Source organism: Canis aureus, chromosome 3 (assembly GCF_053574225.1).
Source record: "Canis aureus isolate CA01 chromosome 3, VMU_Caureus_v.1.0, whole genome shotgun sequence".
Classification (NCBI taxonomy): domain Eukaryota; kingdom Metazoa; phylum Chordata; class Mammalia; order Carnivora; family Canidae; genus Canis; species Canis aureus.
This window is the reverse complement of record NC_135613.1, coordinates 36085516-36105047: the sequence shown is the minus strand read 5'-3', so window position 1 is coordinate 36105047 and position 19532 is coordinate 36085516. Positions and strand designations below refer to the sequence as shown.

General features: G+C 43.3%; 1 protein-coding gene across 2 annotated transcripts in view; it reads left to right on the top strand.

The window, feature by feature from the left end:
* The first annotated feature begins 7990 nt into the window (after nucleotides 1-7990).
* Nucleotides 7991-19532, top strand: part of PLPP3 (phospholipid phosphatase 3) — an 81911-nt gene continuing 70369 nt past the window's right edge. The window contains exon 1 of one of the 2 annotated variants that reach the window (XM_077891915.1): nucleotides 7991-8225. In XM_077891915.1, the coding sequence (XP_077748041.1) occupies nucleotides 8087-8225 (139 nt within the window). In that variant the 5' untranslated portion in view covers nucleotides 7991-8086. The remainder of the gene's footprint in view (nucleotides 8226-19532) is intronic. The other variant, XM_077891914.1, reaches the window with a different exon arrangement.

Sequence of the window (19532 nt, the reverse complement as noted above, 5' to 3'; positions counted from 1 at the left end):
ATTCCTTTTCAACACTGCATATTATCCTACTGTGTAATACATAATATAGTCATTCTGTTTTGGATGGTTGCTTGTGTTACTTCCATTTGTGAGCTACCATGAATAAAGCTGCCAGGAATCATCTCATACAAGTGTTTGGTGGACCTATGCCCTTGCCTTTGTTGGGCACATCCCTAGGTGTGTCATTGCTGGGCCATAGGATAGGCATATGTTTAGTGTTAGCACATACTGCCAAAGGCTTTTCCAAAGTAGTTATACCAATTTTCACTCCAGCTAGTTCCCATCCTCACCAACACTTGACAGTGTCAGGATTTTTCATTGTAGTATTCTGATAAATAGATAGTGACATTTAATTGGGTCTTAATTTGCATTTCTTTAATGACTAATGACAGTGAGTATTTTGTCTTTGCTTGTATATCCTCTTATGGAGTGCTTACTGAAGGCTTTTTCTTCCTCCTTTCAACTTTTTTTTTTTTTTTTTAAGTAGGCTCCATGTCCAGCATGGAGCCCAACATGGGGCTTGAACTCATGACTCTGAGATCAAGAACCAAGCTAAGATTGCTCGGTTAAGTCGAATGCTTAACCAGCTGAACCACCCAGGCACCCCTTCTCCCCTCCAACCAACTTTTTAAAAAAAATTGGGGTTTCTGTATTTTCCCAGTTCATTTGTAGTCCTTTATATATCTTGGATATGAATCCTCTTTGTAAATATATGTCTTTTCCTAATCCACCCTAATTGCCTTTCCATTTTCTCATTTGTGTATTTTAGCCATCAGCAAACTTTTTCTATAAAGGGCCAGATGGCAATTATTTTAGACTTTGCAGGCCTTTGTGATCTCTGTTGCTACTACTCAACTCTGCTAATGTAACACAAAAGCAGCTGTAGACAGCCATACATTAAATGAATAAGCATGGTTGTATTCCAATAAAACTTTATTTATGGACACTGAAATGTTGAATTTCATGTACATTTCCCATATCATTACATATGGTTCTTTTGACTTTTTTCAACCCTGCGAAAATGTAGAAACCATTTTGAGCTCCCCGGCTGTACAAAGCTATGTAGCAGGATAAATTTAGTATGCCGACCATTGTGTGGTAATGTCAGATGTACTTTATACATATAAGTTCTGAATTTTCATGAGCTTCAATTTATATCTCTTCTTTTGTCATTAATGCTTTTTATTCCTATATGAGAAATCTTTGCTTATTCCAAGTTCCTGAATATGTTCTCCTTTGGTTTATCCTAAAAGCTGTGTTTTGTCATTCATTTTTATGTCAATGATTCATCTAGGATTAAGTTTCATGTATGGGGCAAAGTAGAAGTTTTACACTTTTGTTTCTATGTACTTGAGTTATCACATACCTTTTCCAACTTAATAATGTAGCCATGACTTATCTGCTGCATGAAACTTTCCTTGATGGCTGAATGTGGAGCTTACAACTGTCAGCTAGTCATTCATTCAACAACTCCTATTAAAGGCTTATTATGTACCATGCCAGACACGAAGGAGATGATTGTCTTTTGGAGAAACCAACTAAGTCTCTGCAGTAAAATGTGGTAAGTGCCATGATAATATTGCAAGCATTTGTTTATGTTTTTCTCCTGCTAAAAATGAGTCATTTGAAGAAAGGGACCATAGGGTTTTTTTTTTTTTTTAAGATCTTATTTATTTATTCATGAGAGACATAGAGAGAGAGAGAGAGAGAGAGGCAGAGATACAGGCAGGCAGAGGGAGAAGCAGGCTCCACGCAGGGAGCCCGACATGGGACTCAATCCCAGGTCTCCAGGATCATGCCCTGGGCCAAAGGCGGCAATAAACCGCTGAGCCACCTGGGCTGCCCAGAGCATAGGCTTTAATTTGGTTATCTCTAGCACCTTCCATGAACTCTAGTATAGAATAGGTGCTCATGAAAATTTGATGAGTGATTAAATGAGTGAATAAATATTTATATACAGTGAATATACATATATTCATATAGTACATCTGTATACAGAATATGTACATATATGAATTTAGCGAATAACATGCATAAATGCGCATATGTGTATATAAACACACACATAAAACCTTCTACCTCTTGCTCCCAGACACACAAGCTAAAGTACCTCTTGGGCAACCACTAATCTCTGTGTACATTAGTCAGAGGACAAAGTTTACACCACATAGATTCAAGATAAAAGTCCTGATGGCTCTTGTATCAGACTGCCCCTGTTCAAATCCAAGCTCTATCCCCCAGTTGCTGTGTAATCTTAGATGAGTTACTTCATCTTCTTGTGGCCCAGTAACCTCACCCATAAAATGGGAAAACCTTCCTTATAGAGTTGTTTAGAATATTAAATAGGTGTATACATATAAAATAATCAGAGGCCTAAAAAGCTCAATGAGGACAGGAATTTTTGTCTGCTTTGTTCATGGCTGTACCCCTAGCTCCTAAAAGAGTGTTTGGTACATAGTAGATACTCAGTAAACACCTATGCTGCATGAATTACAAACACCTAGGTCAGGAAAATCTCAATAATTGTTGACTATTATTATTTCATGCATGATATAAAAGTTTGGGATTCCCTTTCCAGTCATTCCCCATCCCCCATGGAGGACAATTTCACACTTTGGGAATCATAGCATTTTTCGACAATGACACAAGGTGGCAGCATCCGTCTCCTTTTGAGGTATCAGCCACAATCGTTTTAAGGTTTCTAGAGACCAACCCTGCAACATCGCTATTTGCAAATGCCTCATCCATTCTAGATTCTATTATTCTAAATAACAACATTGTTTAAATTATTATGAGGTCAGCTCTTAACTGTCCTAATTTCTAGCTAAAGAAAAGACTACTGGTCGTAAAAAGATAAAAATACTGACATCAATCCAGGCTGCTTTACAGTCAGTCAGTACCACTACTGTTTTGTGTTCTTAAAACTCTGGTTTTGTAGCAAATAACTGCTCAACAAATAATGAGCCCACATCTTCTGTTTCTGCTACACGTGGTACAACAATGTTGTTCCTTTCGGAGTCTGTAAGAAAAGACAAAACAAAATCAAACTGCTCTGCTTTCTCAATAAAGACAGGAGGCTAATTCTGCAGTCCTAAATTACTCTGTAAACCCACCATTAAGAAGCAGAAATGTCTGAGCACCTTTGAGGGGGAGATCTTGTGATATAAAGAAAAGAATCTTGGTTAAGAAATGAAGAGACTTGGGATTCCAGTGGTTCTTCCAAAATCTCCTTACCTTTCAACCTTAAACTAAGTTCCTTTCCTTCCAGAACTCAGTACCTTTCTTTCTTTCTTTTTTTTTTAGTACCTTTATTTCCAAAACAAAGATAACCATCTTTGCCTTACCTACTTGAATGAGATCAGTGAACCTAAATACCTTTAGAAACTGTAAAGGGCTCTATTTTATACTGCATGAGCTAAGGTTAGAATCATTTCCATTTTACCAACGGGGAAAACCAGTTCTAGCCAGTTAAATGGGCTTGCCCCAGTTTTCTCATCTATAAAATGGGCTAATGAAAGCAACTCCACCTACTTCTGTGAATTGTAAGGATAAAATAATAGATGTGAAAGTGCATTTAAAATGAATGCACCCTTACTTGTACAAGATTAGTTTAAACAAGAGGCTTTTCTTGGGTTTCACCAACAATCCTGAAGGTAAAAAATATGTAACTAAGTAGTCTTAAAAAACTAAGCATGTTTGATTTACTTCAGAATTTCAGGAAATTGCACATAAAAAAAAAGAAATAGGAATAAAGAATCTCAAGGTATGATTGGATTTAGGGAAGGACAAATAAAATTAAATGGTATATTCGCAGTTAGTAGTCGATCAACACTTCTTGAATATTTGCATTTAAATTAAGTGTACCGTAGAAATAAAGTCTTTGCTTAAAATCTTAACATTCAACTAACATTCATCCACTGCCTATTTTGTAACAAGTATTTTCAAAATGTATTCTTTCATTTTTAATGTTCTAGTCCTCAAAATCAGAGAGAAATAGAAATTAAATCAAAATTTAATGAAAACCGAAAGTAAAAGTTGAGAAAACAGATTCAGAGAAGTTGCTCAGCTTGCCTCAGGTTAAACAGCAGATCCAAGATATTCAGACCTCAACTCCCTGCTCCTTCCTGCCCTTTTCTTAGGTGCATTATTGTGGAGGCTTCTACTCACTCCTGCAGCAGCACTCCTTTTTTTTTTTTTTTTTTTAATTTTTTTTTTAATTTATTTATGATAGTCACCCAGAGAGAGAGAGAGAGGCAGAGACATAGGCAGAGGGAGAAGCAGGCTCCATGCACCGGGAGCCCGACGTGGGATTCGATCCCGGGTCTCCAGGATCACGCCCTGGGCCAAAGGCAGGCGCCAAACTGCTGCGCCACCCAGGGATCCCTGCAGCAGCACTCCTGATACTGCATCCAGCACTTACAAAAGCAAGCTAGCAATTTTCATTTAGTATAAACCAGAGGTGGAGTGTACAGGTTTTAAAGAAACTGGATAAAGGGGGTACTTCAGAGCCAAAACTTATCTGTCTTCTTAAGTGAATTTCAATGGCTTGCTTTGACCTTTGGACTATACACTCACTCGGAAAGGCACTCAGTTACCTTTCCCCTAAATATTTCCAGAGCCGATTCAGGCCTTTTCAAAAAAAAAAAAAAAAAAAAAAAAAAAGATTAATTATTAAATGTTAGGGGTTAAAGAGAAAGAGAAATAAAATTATGAGGTAACAAGAGATCTTAGAAACGAAAGCCATTTAAATCTCTCGGGAGGTATCAGTTGTTTAAGAATGATGTGCTGTTGTTGCCACACATAATAAGTTAATCTTAAAAAGTCATTTATCCCTGCTGATGTTCCAGTTTTTCTACAGGCTAGTGTAGTGAACGAGATGCCATTTTCAGGTGTGAATTTTGGTCACCTGTGTTTACTGGGAATTGTAATTACTTAAACTTTGAAATGACACGATTCTAAACTCTGGACTCTGCTTCACTGCATTTTACTTGTTCCATTTTAGGGTTAAAGCAAAGAGGCTTTCAGGTTTATGGGTCTGGTTAGGTGGTTTGACTTTCTATTACCTAAAGAATGATATTGACACTGTGCTTATGACTTGTTCAAGTCATTTTTAATGAGTATCTATAGTATTCTCTTCCCTTGAAGATTAATCCAAATATAATACTTGTTTGCATACAGCTATATGCATCAATTAACACTATAATCTTTTTGTTATGAAAAAAAAATAGCCCACAGAGCTCTGTAAATGGAAATATAAAACTTACTTAAACATCCATTAATTTTCCCTCTTATCTGCTCCTGGAACACCAGACTTTTAGCCTTCTTAGTAAGTGGCTGAGTTCAATCGGAAGGACCTGAATATTTGGTTCCTACCATTCAATCTAGTGCCAGTGAAAGTTAACAATGTTACCCAATGACTTTAGAGACCAACAAGATTGAGGAGTTGTAATACCATTTAGCTACAGTAAAAGCCTGGCTTTTAAAATGTTTATTCTTAAATTAATAAAAGTCATTTCACAGATAAGGAAAAGCAGACAGGAAATGTAAAGGGAAGTAACTCTAAAATTCAAATAATACAACAGAGTAGTATAGAATGGACTAAAATCAGCCACCTGAGTGACACAGGTGCCAAGGAGGAGGGAGCAATGAAAGGAGAGGCATCCGCAGTTTCCAGAAGATTTACATTTACTTTTAGGTTGGAGTCCCAGAGATACAGTTTGGTGACTTAGAACTTCAAGGATGATTATACTAATTACAAAGAAGGTTGGGTGGGCAAGAGAAAGACACTAGAATCCCTGAATTCCTTTCAAAATGTCAATAATCACATTGCATTGTTTCTGCTATTTTAATATTTCGAGAGGTGTTTCTCACCGAAAAGTTATCTAAGGAATTTATTCTTAGTTATCCTGGCTTTTACCTGCTGCTATTTAAATTGAGAATGCTGTGTTTGACAGGCACCTGGATGCTCCCCGCTCCAAAACTGTCTTGGAGATTCCAGAAGATAGCAATTTTGCCTCTCTTTGCCAGCCGGATTTGTTGCACAGCCTGGACTTGAACTTAGTTCAGCAGACACCAAACCCCTGTACTGAGGAGAGGCCGTGGAGCTGAAAATCCATAGAGCTGACTAGTTTTACTAACTATAACACCAAATCAGACTGTGATCAGTGCCACAAGCCTGTTATAAACAAAGCATTGAAGGTGAAGTTAATTCTGTCTGAGGGTCAAGGAAGGGCTCAGAGGGAAGATGACATTTCAGGGGACTCTAGAGCAAGAGAAGCATTTTGCCAGCTAGAGACGGGATAGAGGTGCATCATAACCAGAGGGAGTAGGAGGGCAGGGGTGTGAAGTGCCAAAGGACTGTCCTAGAAAGGCCAAGTGGTTGATGGTGGCTGGATATGGGGTCTACTGAACCCCATAAAGAGTCAGTGTAAATGTATCAAAAAGCTACAACTATTTCTATTTCTGGATTCACAAAAAGAGACACCTGGAATAAATACCCATTTATCGTCAACTGTCTGCCCAGTTCTCTGGTAAGCACTATAGAAGATGTAGCGGAAGACCCATGTCCTGGGGATATTTATATGGCATTCTATCTGGAAGAAAGATGAACTCACATAAAATAACGTGAAATAATACTACAGCCTCCAAAGCAAAGCATTAGTTTGCCCCAGAAGCCAAGCTAAAGATGATACCTCCAGAGAGCCCTCCTGCTGGGCTGGACTTCCCCCGACCCCCCACCCCCCATGGTGGTACATGCAGACTTAAGGCCAGCTCAACCAGCAGAGAGGCTTGAGGGCTTGGGAGGCCTTCACCTCAGAAACAGGAATAAAGTTCACGGTTCACCCTTATATATAGCACTTCTATGTGCCTGGCACCGTTCTAGATGCTCACATGGATTAACGAACTCAGTTTTCACAACTATTATATTTGGGAGAAAGAGTATATCCCGGTATCTCCATTTACATATAGGGAAACTGAGGCACAGAGCCACAGCCAGGATTCAAATCTACAGGGTCTGGCTCCAGAGTATGTGTCTCAAGGTCTAGATGCTCACATGGATTAACTAACTTAGTTTTCACAACTACTGTATTTGGGAGAAAGAGTATATCCCAATATCTCCATTTACATATAGGGAAACTGAGGCACAGAGCCACAGCCAGGATTCAAATCAACAGGGTCTGCCTCCAGAGTGTGTGTGTCTCAAGTTCATATCCTCAGAATCTGATGCTGGGCGTTTCCCGAGGTATTTTCAGGATAATACGATCCAAAGCGAAATAAATACTCGAAAGCCCCAGATCTGTAAGGGAGGAGAAATGCATGCTCGCTCTCCAGCCTCCACTTAGGTCCTACCCCAAGGCCAGCAAGAAAAGGTTTCTTTTTATTTACATAGTTTTCCTTCTGGGACAACTTGGTGTTTCTGAACGCTAGGGGCTCCCGGATTCTCTGGTTTGAGAGTAACTTTTCCTTTTAGGATTTTTTTTTTTTTTTTTGGAAGGGGGTGGGGGAAAAATGTGGCCTTAATTATCCTACGTCTTAGGCTGCTTAAGGAAGGGGCTGTGCTTTCGGGATCTCCTCGGAGCCAAGTAAGGAGGTCCCTCTCTTTCCCTCTGTCTCTCTCTCTCTCTCTCTTTTTAAGAGGACCTCGTGCAATAAAAGTGCAGAAACAAACCCAGGCGACCACAACAACAGCAGCCGCGGCGGCAGCAGCAGCAGCAGCAGCAGGAGGAAGAGGGAGGAGGACAAATTGGGAGCTGGGGCAGGCGCTCCGCGGCGGCCGGGCTCGCAGCAGTTCCCCATTCATTAGGTGCGCGGCCGCCGAGGAAGGTGGCCGAGCGCTCGCCCGCCGCCCGCCCCCCGCGCCCCCCGCGCCCCCCGCGCGCCCAGCGAGTCCCCGCTCCCCGGCCCCGCGCACGTCCCGGGGGCCGCGAGCGCAGCGCCGAGGAGCGGCGGGGAGCGTCCCCGAGCAGCCCGAGCAGCCCGAGCAGCCCGAGCAGCCGCGGCCGGGAGGCGGGCCGGACGCGCGGGTGTGTGGCTGCCGCCGCCGGGCGTCCTCGCGGGGCCCGAGGCTCGCGCCGCAGCCAGCGCCATGCAGAACTACAAGTACGACAAGGCGATCGCCCCGGAGAGCAAGAACGGCGGCAGCCCGGCGCTCAACAACAACCCGAGGAAGGGCGGCAGCAAGCGGATGCTGCTCATCTGCCTCGACCTCTTCTGCCTCTTTATGGGTGAGCTCTCCCCCGACCCCCACCCCCCACCCCCCACCCCGAGCCCCAGCTGCAGCCCCAGCTCCAGCTCCAGCTCCAGCTCCGGCCTCAGCTGCAGCCCCAGCTCCGGCCCCAGCCCCAGCCCCAGCCGCAGCTCCAGCTCCAGCTCCAGCTCCGGCCCTAGCTCCAGCTCCAGCCCCAGCGCCAGCGCCAGCGCCAGCGCCAGCCCCAGCCCCAGCCCCAGCGCCAGCGCCAGCCCCGGCGCCCGCCCTTCCCCGGGCCTGGGAGCGGGCGTGGGGGGCGCGCTCAGGCTCCCCCGGGCCACCGGCGCGCGGCCCCGCTGCAAGGTCCCGCGGAAGGTGCGGGGGGCGGAACCGTGAGCCGGGGCGGCGCGGAGCTCGCTGCCCCCGAGGACCTCCCGGGGCGCCGGGCCGCTGCCTGCTGTGCGTAAACACCCCAGCCTTCCGCTCCCGCCGCCTCGGCCCGGCCGGGCTGCAGCTAGGCTTTCCCCGGCTCCCCCCGCAGGTGGCGGGCTGGAAGGTGCGCCCTGATGCGGGCGCGGGGCGCCTACTGTGTGCCGGTGGTAGGCGGCGTCTCGGACGTAGTTTCTAGCAGCCCTCGGCCCGACTCTGTGCGGGATGGATGAGGAGCCCCATTTCACCGATTGGGAAACTGAGGCGCTGCGACTGGAAGCCCAAGATCAGGGTCGTGTCTGGGGCGCACGATTAACTGCGGTCTCAGAAACTTTTTCCAAACTAGTTGCATGCCCCCGTCCGAAGAACCGGTGGGCTCTTAAAAAAAAAAAAAAAGATGGGGCTGGGGCGTGAGGAGCATTTATGAGCTTGCCGGGGGCGGGGGGAAGCTATTGACACGAATCTACGGGAGTTCCAAGGTTGAAGTCAGAGTAGAATTATTATTATTATTTTTTAAGCGATTCATGGTGTAATGGAAAGCGCCCAGGACTTCTCCTCTAGAGCCCTGCTACTCTGCCGCTTGCAGGGTGTGCACCTCCTTGCCTCCTGGGCCTCGGTTTCCTCATCAGTTGAGTGAGTGGCTTGAATTAGATGCTCTCCTAAGGCCCCTTCCTGCATTAAGAACTCGGATTAGGTCCAGGAGCTGTTTTGCCAACTCTGCTAACTGAAGAAACATCTGTGTTCCCAATTCAGTTCCCTTAAAATAGACTCCTGCACGGAGACCTAAGTCCCCTTTGAAATGGATTCGTCCGTGCAGATTGTGCGAACCCGAGACGTAGGGGGCCCGAGGGTACCCTCCTCTTGTACCTCGTGAGTCTTTCTGCAGCAAGGTCCTCACTGAGGTCCCTCTGCCCTCGGCTGCACTGTCCATAGTAAGTTTGGGAGTCAAAGGAAGATGGGACGCTTAGAATTATTATTAAAAAGGTAGGAATGGTCCCCTTTGGGTACAGAGAGCTGCGGGTGGAGTTGTGCTCTGTGGAAGGGAAGAGGTGACTAGTTCAGGTGGCAAATCCCCCTCCCACCTCTCCATAGAAATGGGACATTAAGATGCTATGTAAAGGAATTGTCACTGGGGGGCCTGCCTTCCTGTGGGCCGCTGGCTTATTATCCTGCACAGTGGGAAGATTAGTATTTAAAGTCTGCTGCCAAGCTATTGAATTTTTAAAAGGCCCTCCCTGGTCCTGGGGGAGTACAAGGAGAACACTAAACACATTGAAGCTGTTTGCTGTAAACTTGTCTGGAGCTTCCCAGTGTTTACTGGTGTGTTTTGTTGGTGGTAAGGTAAACTCTTCCCGGCCAGGCCTGTGCTGAGTACCCTCCTACCTCCTACTTTGTGATTAGGAAAGCAAATCTAGAACACGCCTGACAGCCTTTGTACAGTTTCATTGTTCTCCTCCCCTCTTCCACTCTTCTGCTTTCAGAAGGCAGTCCCGAGAGATGGTGCATTCTTATTAATGGGAAAAGAAGTGTGAAGGAATTTGCAGGAGGACACACCCATCAGCTATAGTTTAGCCAGGGACACTGTTGTGCATTGAAGGTGCAAGTAACGTTTATGTTTGCACACTTCAGGTCATCTGCCCCCACTCTCCCCGTGTTTCCCCTGAAAGCTGACATTCTATCCCTAGCTATTTATTACATTTACTCACTGTTGGTCTGTTTGAATAAATGATTCTGTTTACCTCAAAAAGGTGGTAACTGGACCCTGCATTTTATTATGATGCACATTATAGCTATCTCTTTTAGGGGTATATCCTTGCCATTAAAAAAAAAAGTCAACAAAGTCATTTTCCAAGTAACTTATTATCAGTGTCTCCTCTACGCATAGACCAAAAAAACAACATCACTAATTTAATGCCTAACTTGCCTTTAGTAGGAAAAACTGTAAGGTAAATACTTGAGAAATATATGCAGAAGAACTCTGTTTGGTTTCCAAAAGAAAATTAATAACACGACATGTGATTTTAATATCTCCTATACAACAGTCTTAAAAAACTGTTTCTTCTTGGTTCACTTTTTGCCTAACACTGTCAGTATGATTTAATTTTTATACAGTTTATTGATCATATGGTCTGGATTACAGGGCACTAATATATTAAAAAAGAGAAACATAGTTTTCTGTTTATTCTCTCACAGAAATATATACCAAGCTTCATCTCCCTTGTATCTGGAAAAAATAAAAGCTGATGTGCTGCATTAAGTGTTATGTGAGTGGAAATATGCAGGCAGTTGAACTTGTTTCATGTACCTTCTTGGAATGTTAAATTCTTAGCAAAAAATAAAAGTCCACTCTTGTTTGAATGCCCAAAGAATCTGGTGACCGAGAACACCGAAGGGAGTTTACCTCCTGATGAACAGCTGTCTTTGCCAACTAATTGCTTTTATAAATACAGTTAAGAATCTTTGTGTGACATTCCTTTTGAAACGGATTTTGTTTTCCTTTCAATTACATAGTATGTACCGCCTCTTGGTTTTCATGCATTGGTTCTGGTGTACCAGGTGACAGGAGAGCAGCAGAGGATGTTCCCAGGCAAGAAGGGAGGAGCATCTTCTGTCTTTCTAAGCTCTTTTAGCCCCTTCTTAATATAAATGTGTGTTCTCTTTGCTATAATCTTTATGAAGAGATTATCTCCATTTCATAGGTGAGAAAACCATGTGTCAGAGAGGGGAGGCCCTGAGATGCACCCTGAAGTCGATTTGGGATTTGGGTCGATGCCTCATTCTCAGTGAGCAGGACTGGAGTCCATCTCCCTTTCAAACTCAAGATTCTTATCAGAAAATCCCGAGGCTGTTTGCAGAAGGTCCTGCCTCTCTGCATTTCCAAGTTACCCATTTGCGCCAAAGCAAATGGATAAAGGTGGTTGAACTCTCCTGGTCAGTGATACGGTCTTGTTGCTCCACAGTGTTGTTTGGATTTGGAACTGGTTCTGAGACTAAGTAATGCACAGATTTTTGAGGGCACTGTTTTACCCCATGGGCCAGTGGTTCCATAGAAAGAACACCGGCAGTACATGGTTGTAGCAAAATGTAGGGATTTGGTAAACCCGGGCTGAGCTTCTACGTCCCTGCTTTCCCTCTTTCCTGTCGCTCATCCCAGATATTTACTGAGTGCCTCCTTCCAACCCTTGCACTTGGAGGACTAAGCAGTTTTAGGCAGGTCCAGCTTTTCCTGTGTGGACTTTGCTCAAGGTCCTTCATCCTTTGGGTTCAGTTAGCTCATCTGCAAAACGGTTAGCAGAATGACCACTTCGCTATGTTGCTGTAGGGATCAGAAAAAGTCTTGGATGTGAAAGGTTTTTTTTTTTTAACCTCTCAAGACTTGGGCAAATAAATGCAACGGATTTATAACCTGAAGCCCTTTAAGAAGGTTTTGTGGTTATCTTCGTATATCATGTCTCAGGATCATAGGTAGATGAGACCATGAAATAAATATTCAGTAATAATACAGTGAAGACCATAGAGCTGCTCTTCAAAAAGGAGAATGTCCCATTTGCCCAGTAAGTTGAAGACGGATGATTTCCATTCATTTTGACTCTAGCTGAGAAGGCAGCCCCTAAAACTAAGCAGATGTCTTGAGCCAACTGGTCTTCACAGTGTACCCTGAGCCCTCTTTAGGGAAGGTTCTTGTGTTCAAAAAAACTGTTCCTCATTTGGTTTTTGATGCCAGAAGGTAGGTGAGCTGAACTTATACCAAGAGGGGTGGGAGGTATTTGAAGAAGCAGGTGCTTCATCAGTCTGAAAGGCCTGACTCATGTGCCATTCCCAACCAGGAAAGACAGTCAATGGGTGGAATATGATGAAACAGGGAAAGAAGTTCAGGCAGGTAAAAAATTAGAATTTGGATGCTCAGCATCCATGCTGTGTAATTTAGTGGTTCTAGAATGTTCTTGGCCTTTCTTTCTTTCTTTCTTTCTTTCTTTCTTCTTTCTTTTCTTTTTTAAAGATTTTATTTATTCATTCATGAGAGACACACAGAGAAAGAGAGAGAGAGGGTCAGAGCCATAGGCAGAGGGAGAAGCAGGCTCGATCCCAGGACTCCAGGACCACTCCCTGGCCTGAAGGCAGGCGCTAAACTGCTGAACCACCCAGGGGTCCCCTTCTTGGCCTTTTCTGATTTTCAGTTAAATGGATAAAATCCTAGAACTGGTTCCATATATGGGCTACATAACATCATCTTGTGTTATTATTAAATTACTCACTTTTCTCTGGAAGAGAGGCATTGTGGTATAGTGAAGAGATCAGGACTCTTACAGCCAGAAGCTTCAGGTTCCAGGTTGACCAATGCCACCATCTGGTGGTGTGCTTGTGGACAAGTTGGTTTTCTATGGATGGATCTCAATCGTTTTGTTTTTTTTTTGTTTTTTTTTTTCCATTGGTAAAATGACTGGTTGGGCAGGATCACATCTAATGTGTAAAGCTGCCACCCAGCATTCTGTGACAGATTTCTGGCAGAGAGGAATTGACACGTTTGTTGAGTGTCTCCCTTATGCATGCACTTTGCTTAGCTCTTCATTGTACATTACCTCCGTGAGTCACCGCAAAAGTGATGAGCTTACAAACGGGAGTTCTGGCCTTGGAGTGCCACTTTGTCGCTGCATAACTTTGAAGAAATTTGCTTGACTTTTCTGGGCCTGGGTTATTATTATTATTATTGCAATAGAGGGAAGGTACACAATCATCTTCTTAGACCTCTTCTGGCACTAACAGCTTTATGATTCTGTGCTGGTAGACATCCTGTGATGTAGAAACCCAGTCGTTCCATCATTCCTTCTGTTAGACTATTCATCATGAATTGTTAGATTTTTTTTTTTTATTTTGACCAAAGAATTAATGCTGACAATTAGCTTATATTGGTATTCATTCTGGAGGGAAAGTAAATGCTCTTACTAAAGTTAACCCAATATGCCAAGAAACTAGCTAGATTTTTCCTTGGCCAAATGTGTCCGTTAACCTGCCTCTTGAAATGTATAGTACAGTTGATCATTGAACAATGCATATGACTTCTGACTTCCCAAAAACCTAAGAGCCTGCCGTTGACCAGAAGCCTTGTTGATAACGTAAACATCAATTTACCACGTATTTTGTATGTTGTATGTATTAGAAACTGTTCTTACAATAAAGTGAGCTCGAGAAAAGAAAACATTCTTAGGCAAATCCTAGGGAAGAGAATAGGCATTTATAATACTGCTGTATTTTATTGAAAAAAATCTGTGTGAGTGGACCCGTGTGGTTCAAATCTGTGTTGTTCAAAGTTCACCTGTAACCACAAACAAACAAGCCCGACAGGTAACTTTCCCCCTTTTTATTACTCTTTTGTTATGTTCACTAAATATGTGTTTTTAATAACTCAGTTTTGATAATTTAATCTACCCTGTGAAGCACAGAATGCAGAAACAGATTTTCATTCAGTAACTGGTAAACTGTCCAGCCAAGCACCTTGCATGGCTTGGCCTACAGAAGGATAGGTAAGCCATGCTGACTTTTCCAGAATGGCTGAAAACTTCTATTTCCTCATCGTCCAAAAGGCCTAAGGTCTTTTTGTTTTGGGTTTTGGGTCCCCACCCCCCCCCTTAGCTCCTTCTTCCCCAGCTTCCTCTCATACTTGAGATATACCATGGAGGTATAGCTGTCTCTGGTGGGAGACTTTTCCACGTTTAGCCCTTTTTGATTTCCTGTCAATTTTTGATTCTTACTTTTGCCGTCTTGTGTGGTTTGGGCTCGCAAGCCCAGGTGGTCACACATCATGATGCTAATGAGACCATAGTCAAGGACTTCTGCTCTGTGTAGGCAGTTGTATTTATGGAGACACCCTACCTACTGTGTCAGTTCAACCAGTACATAGTATTTGAGGAGTCATAACTTACTTGGGGGATTTCTACTATTTCAACATTTTAAGAAACCCATCTAGAGTGAAATAGAGATTCTCAGGCTCCTTCTCAGGAGATTCAAATTCAGCAGGCTTTGGGTCAGGGCCTGGTATTCTGGATTTCATAAGCTTCTGATGATTCTCATCAGGCCAATCAGAGAATTGCTGTTGTTTAACAGCTGGCGTCTTAAGGGCAATTGGCTATGTCCTGAGGCTTTTTGTCCCTGGACTGAATGTTCTGGCACTTTTCACATTGTTAGGGTTTGTTCCTGCCTCCACCCCCCCTCGCCCTACCCCCACCACCCGGTTTGCGGCCAGCACACCTGTCTTTCAGCAAAGATAATGAAGCTTGTTAGAATTCTTTCAAAAGGAGAAATTGCTTCTGGGTGCAGGCCTGAAGGTCTCTGGTGATTTTTAGAGAAGGGACTTGGTGGTGTCTCCTAATTGCTTAGAGGCTGGGATTTTTATTTGTTTCTCGGTCTTAAACCGAGTTCTGTGTAGTGGAAGTTGACCACCCAGTGATCACTTTGGAAAAATGAGGTGTTAACTCAGTAAATATTTTCTTTTGAGATATTAAAATTTGTGTCTGAGTGAAAAGTGAAATGAATAAATGAGATTCTGAATAGAGCCTTTAAAAGATCAAAGTTAGCCTGGCAAAGTATTGTGGAAACAATACCAGCTTTGGATTCCCTTGGATCTGGGTGTGACTTGGGCAAAAAGTATTTCACCTTTTTAGTATTCAGTGTCCTCATCCAGAAAAGAAGCAAGAGACCTAGTATGGTGATGCTCAGCTTTGATCATGAATCTGAAAATGCTCTGGGAAGTTAAAAAGTATTCTATCATGATTATCAGGTATCATGTTGCTATTATTACTCAGAGTAATAGTAGTATTTTCCTTTCCATCCCAGTGTCCTTACTCTTGATGGTGCTATGAAATCCTCTCATTTTTTTTTTTTTTTTTTGGCAGCAAAGTTGCCTGAAATATATTAGGGGAAAAAATTGTGAAGAGAATCCTAAGAAAAAACCAGGCGTCCAGAGGGAACGCAAATGTTTTCCATTAGCCGAAGAAAAGCAGTGGCAGGTTTTCTGACCCCATCTGGGAAAGTCACAAAGCAGGAACCTTGGTAGTCTTTGGTGGTTGCTTTCTTCTTCCCCTTTGAAAGGGACGTGGCCATGTCATCTTAAGAGAAGGACACATCCACCTTAAGAAAGGCGGGAGGGATTTGGGACAAATTGTCTGACTTAGGGTCAACTCTTATCTGTGTCTTTTGACAGCCCACAGAAAAATCTAGCTGAAAAGAACAGTCCGGATTGAAAATGACCAAAATACACATTCTCCAGGGCCCCGTCTGCATTTCTTGATCTAGGGAGGGAGTAGCTGTGCTCATTACCATACTGATTATTCAGGCCAACCATGTGGTTGGTATTGGTACCAGACTCCTTTCAAAGACAAGGAAACTGCAGCCTAGAGAGGTTAAGGAACTTGCCTACAGGTCCCCAGTGTTCAGTAATCATTCAGTTTTCCAGAGCTCTTGTCACCCTTAATCTGTCTTGCTGCTCACTTTTCAATGCAATGAATGCAGCTAAGACTCTCTCTTTTCTAGTTCTTTCATTTTATTAATTTCAATTACTTATTTACTTATTTTAAAAAAGATTTTATTTATTCATGAGAGACACAGAGAGAGAGAGAGGCAGAGACATAGGTAGAGGGAGAAGCAGGCTCCCTGCAGGGAGCTGGATGCAGGATTCTGTCCTAGGACCCCGGGATCCGGGCCTAAGCTAAGGCAGATGCTCAACTACTGAGCCACCCAGGTGCTCCCATTTCGATTTTATTGAGTCCAAATGTGTACAATATATTTTACAGGGCCCAACAGAGGACACAAACAGGAGTCTTTTTTTTTTTTTTAAGATTTATTTATTTATTTGAGAGTGTGTGCACCTATGCAGGAGCACAGGAAGTGGGGGGACGGGCAGAGGGAGAAGGAAGGGATATCTCAAGCAGACTCTGCACTGAGTGTGGAGCCTGACATGGGGCTCGACCTCACAACCCCGAGATCATGATCTGAGCTTAAATCAAGAGTCAGACACTTAACCAATTGAGCCACTCAGGTGCCCCAAGACAGATACGAGTGTTAAGGATCATGTTGGGCAGTGAGGAGGTAGGTATACATAAATCGTTGCAAAACAGCTTGGGGCATGTTTAATGAGCCTTTCTGCGAACAGCATAGAGAAAGTGCTTTTGGAATAGTTCTTCACTGCCTGGATTCATGGAATCTTTAGAATAATAAAGTAGATTGGAGTTGATGTTATCAACAATATCAGGGTCATATTTTAACTCAAGAACACAGGCCTCTTGTGGTGGGGCAGGTCGAGGTTGGAGTGGATGGGGGGGCTCAGGCTTTAGCCTCAGACAGATGGGGGAGCTTGCCTGCTGTTATTGGCGAGGTGCACTTAGGCAAGTCACTGAATGTCTCTGAGGCCTCTGTTTTCTCATTTGTAAACTGGAGAGTATGGGCGTGGTGGAGGTATGAGGCTATGCCAGGCAGGTATGGTGCATGGTGCTGGCCACTTAACAGATAGGGGCAGCTGCTGTCACCCTTGTCACCATATCTTACTCTGTGCCCTCGAATTGATATGAGGAGCCCGAAGCCTGACCTGGGTGGTGATCGTCCCATGATCCTGAAAGAGCAGGGCCTACTACCAGTGTCTTGCCTCTATACCATTTTGCTTTTCTGGTGCTGTTTACTTGGCAGTTTGAAACTGGTACCATCCATGAGGTCCAGTTCTCCAGAGAGCTATAATCTCTTCTTTCTCTTGGCTTTGTTACTTAAAAAGGAACAAGACAAACAAGTTAACTTTTAATCCAGATTGTCGGGTAAGAGTTCAGTGAGACCAGAGATACATGAGGCAAATTTGAAGGACGAGGCAGTTTCTTGATACCACTGTTCTTCAGACTGGCACTTGTTCTAGAAGTGCTTCTTACCAAAGACCCCTGCTGACTGATTTGAGTTTGAACGGGCACTCGCTTTTGCCAATGATGTATCGCAGGAGAGAAGAAAGAGAAACCCAAGGTTTCAAAGTTTTTGCTTTTTAAAAGCCTCTTGAGGTAGAAAATACTCTCATTTGACCGAGGAGGAAACAGAGTCTCAGATTAAATAATTTTCTCAAGGTCATTCATTAATTGGCGGTGCCAATATTCAAAAGAAAGCTAGGTCAGGTTCTCAAACATCCTTGTGGAACTATCCTTCCTTTAGACTGAGGTTTATAAGTTAGAATCTGCATTAAAATTCCCCAATTTCATACCAAACCAAACAACATACACACGATTCAGTTGGAAGCTTTTGAAAGGAACTTGTTGATTTCTGTGTGCTTTGAAAGTATATGTTGCAATCAGAATATTGGTGGTAAGTGTGTTTTTGAGGTTTGTCACAAATTAACAAAATTATATGCTTAGAGAGTTTTGCAGAGAAATGCAAATCAGTATAAGCGCCTTGTCATAATAAGCAGTATGCTTTGGTTCCTGTTTACCTATCCCCAAAGCACATAATATACATAATTACATTGACACGAAGGAAGCTGTTCTCATTGATGGTTTCTTTATATCTGGCCCCCAAATTAGTTTGTGGTATCAATCAATGTAATTTCTAGAGAGCCTATTTAATTAAGTCTAAGTTTGTACTTGTCTTTCAAGTATCAGTCTGGTCTTCTGTGGATGTTTCTTGAGCACCTACTATGTGCTGGGCCCCCAGGGATTCTTGACCTTTAAGAATTCTCAGGCTGGCCAGTGGGAAACAGACTTGCATAGTTAAATCAACGAAGTGTTGCTGATGTGGAATGGTAGAGGGGCTGTAGCAGCAAAGTGAAGAGTGGGGAAGTTTGCCTGAGGGCAGGCATGGAGCTGGGTCCTGCCAGAGAAATCTCAGCTCACATGCCAGGAGAGGGGAGAGGGTAATCCAGCAAAGGGAGCAACAGGTGCTGAGCCGTGCATGCAAACAAGAACAGATCTGGAAGGGGTAAGTATGAGACGCTGGAGTGCAGCCTTGTGTGGAGGATGTTGGAGATAAGGCTGGTGAGATAGGTTGGAGCCAGATTATGAAGGGGTGGGGGGCTGCAAAAGGCAGGCAGCTGAGGAACTTGAACTTTATTTTGGAGGACCAGCCGAGCAAATGAAATTTTATTTTTGTTTTCGTTTTCCTTTTTATTATGGAAAATGTCATATAGAAACCAAACACCGTGTATACCTAGGAGTGGAATTGCCAGGTCATATGGTAAGTCCATGTTTCACTTTTTTGAGGAACTGCCAAATTGTTTTTCCATAGCGGCTGCCCCATATTTTAGAAATAGCGTGACATTAGTTGAAATATGTAAGGAAAAAAAAAAGTTTTATGGACAACATTTGGAATTAACATATTCATGAACAGTTTTAAGAGAGGGTTCATCTACTCAGTTGTGTTCGAGATCGCTGCGTTTGGGGAGAGGGAAACGGGAGAGAGAGGAGGGGACCAGTAACAGGGAGGCAGAGCTGGACCGTAAGCATTGGAGACAGAGAAGAGAAGGATGGGTAAGAAGGATGACAGGTAGCTCCAGATCTCCTGAGTGGGAACCTCGGAAGAGTGGTGCTGCCATTCATTCCCTCCACAAACACTTCCAATGCAGTGTTTATAGAAGGCTTAATGAAATCCATCTTGTAGGATTACTGAAATGCTTCGTGGTCATGGCCTTACTAGGCAGATGAAGCTATATGTTCTCTTCCACCACCAACCCCCCCCCGCCCCACACACACACACTCTGGAATTTCTTAGTTTCTCAAATGCCCCTTAGAATAAATGGGCCATTGGAAATCCTCCTGGTTTAGAGAAACAGTTTTTCTTGGGTTGTAATGGTATTTTAAAAACAGTGTTGTTGAGATATAATTCAGGTACCATATAATTCAGCCATTTAAAAAGTATAGTTCACTGGCTTTTGATATATTCTACAGAGTTGGGCAATCAC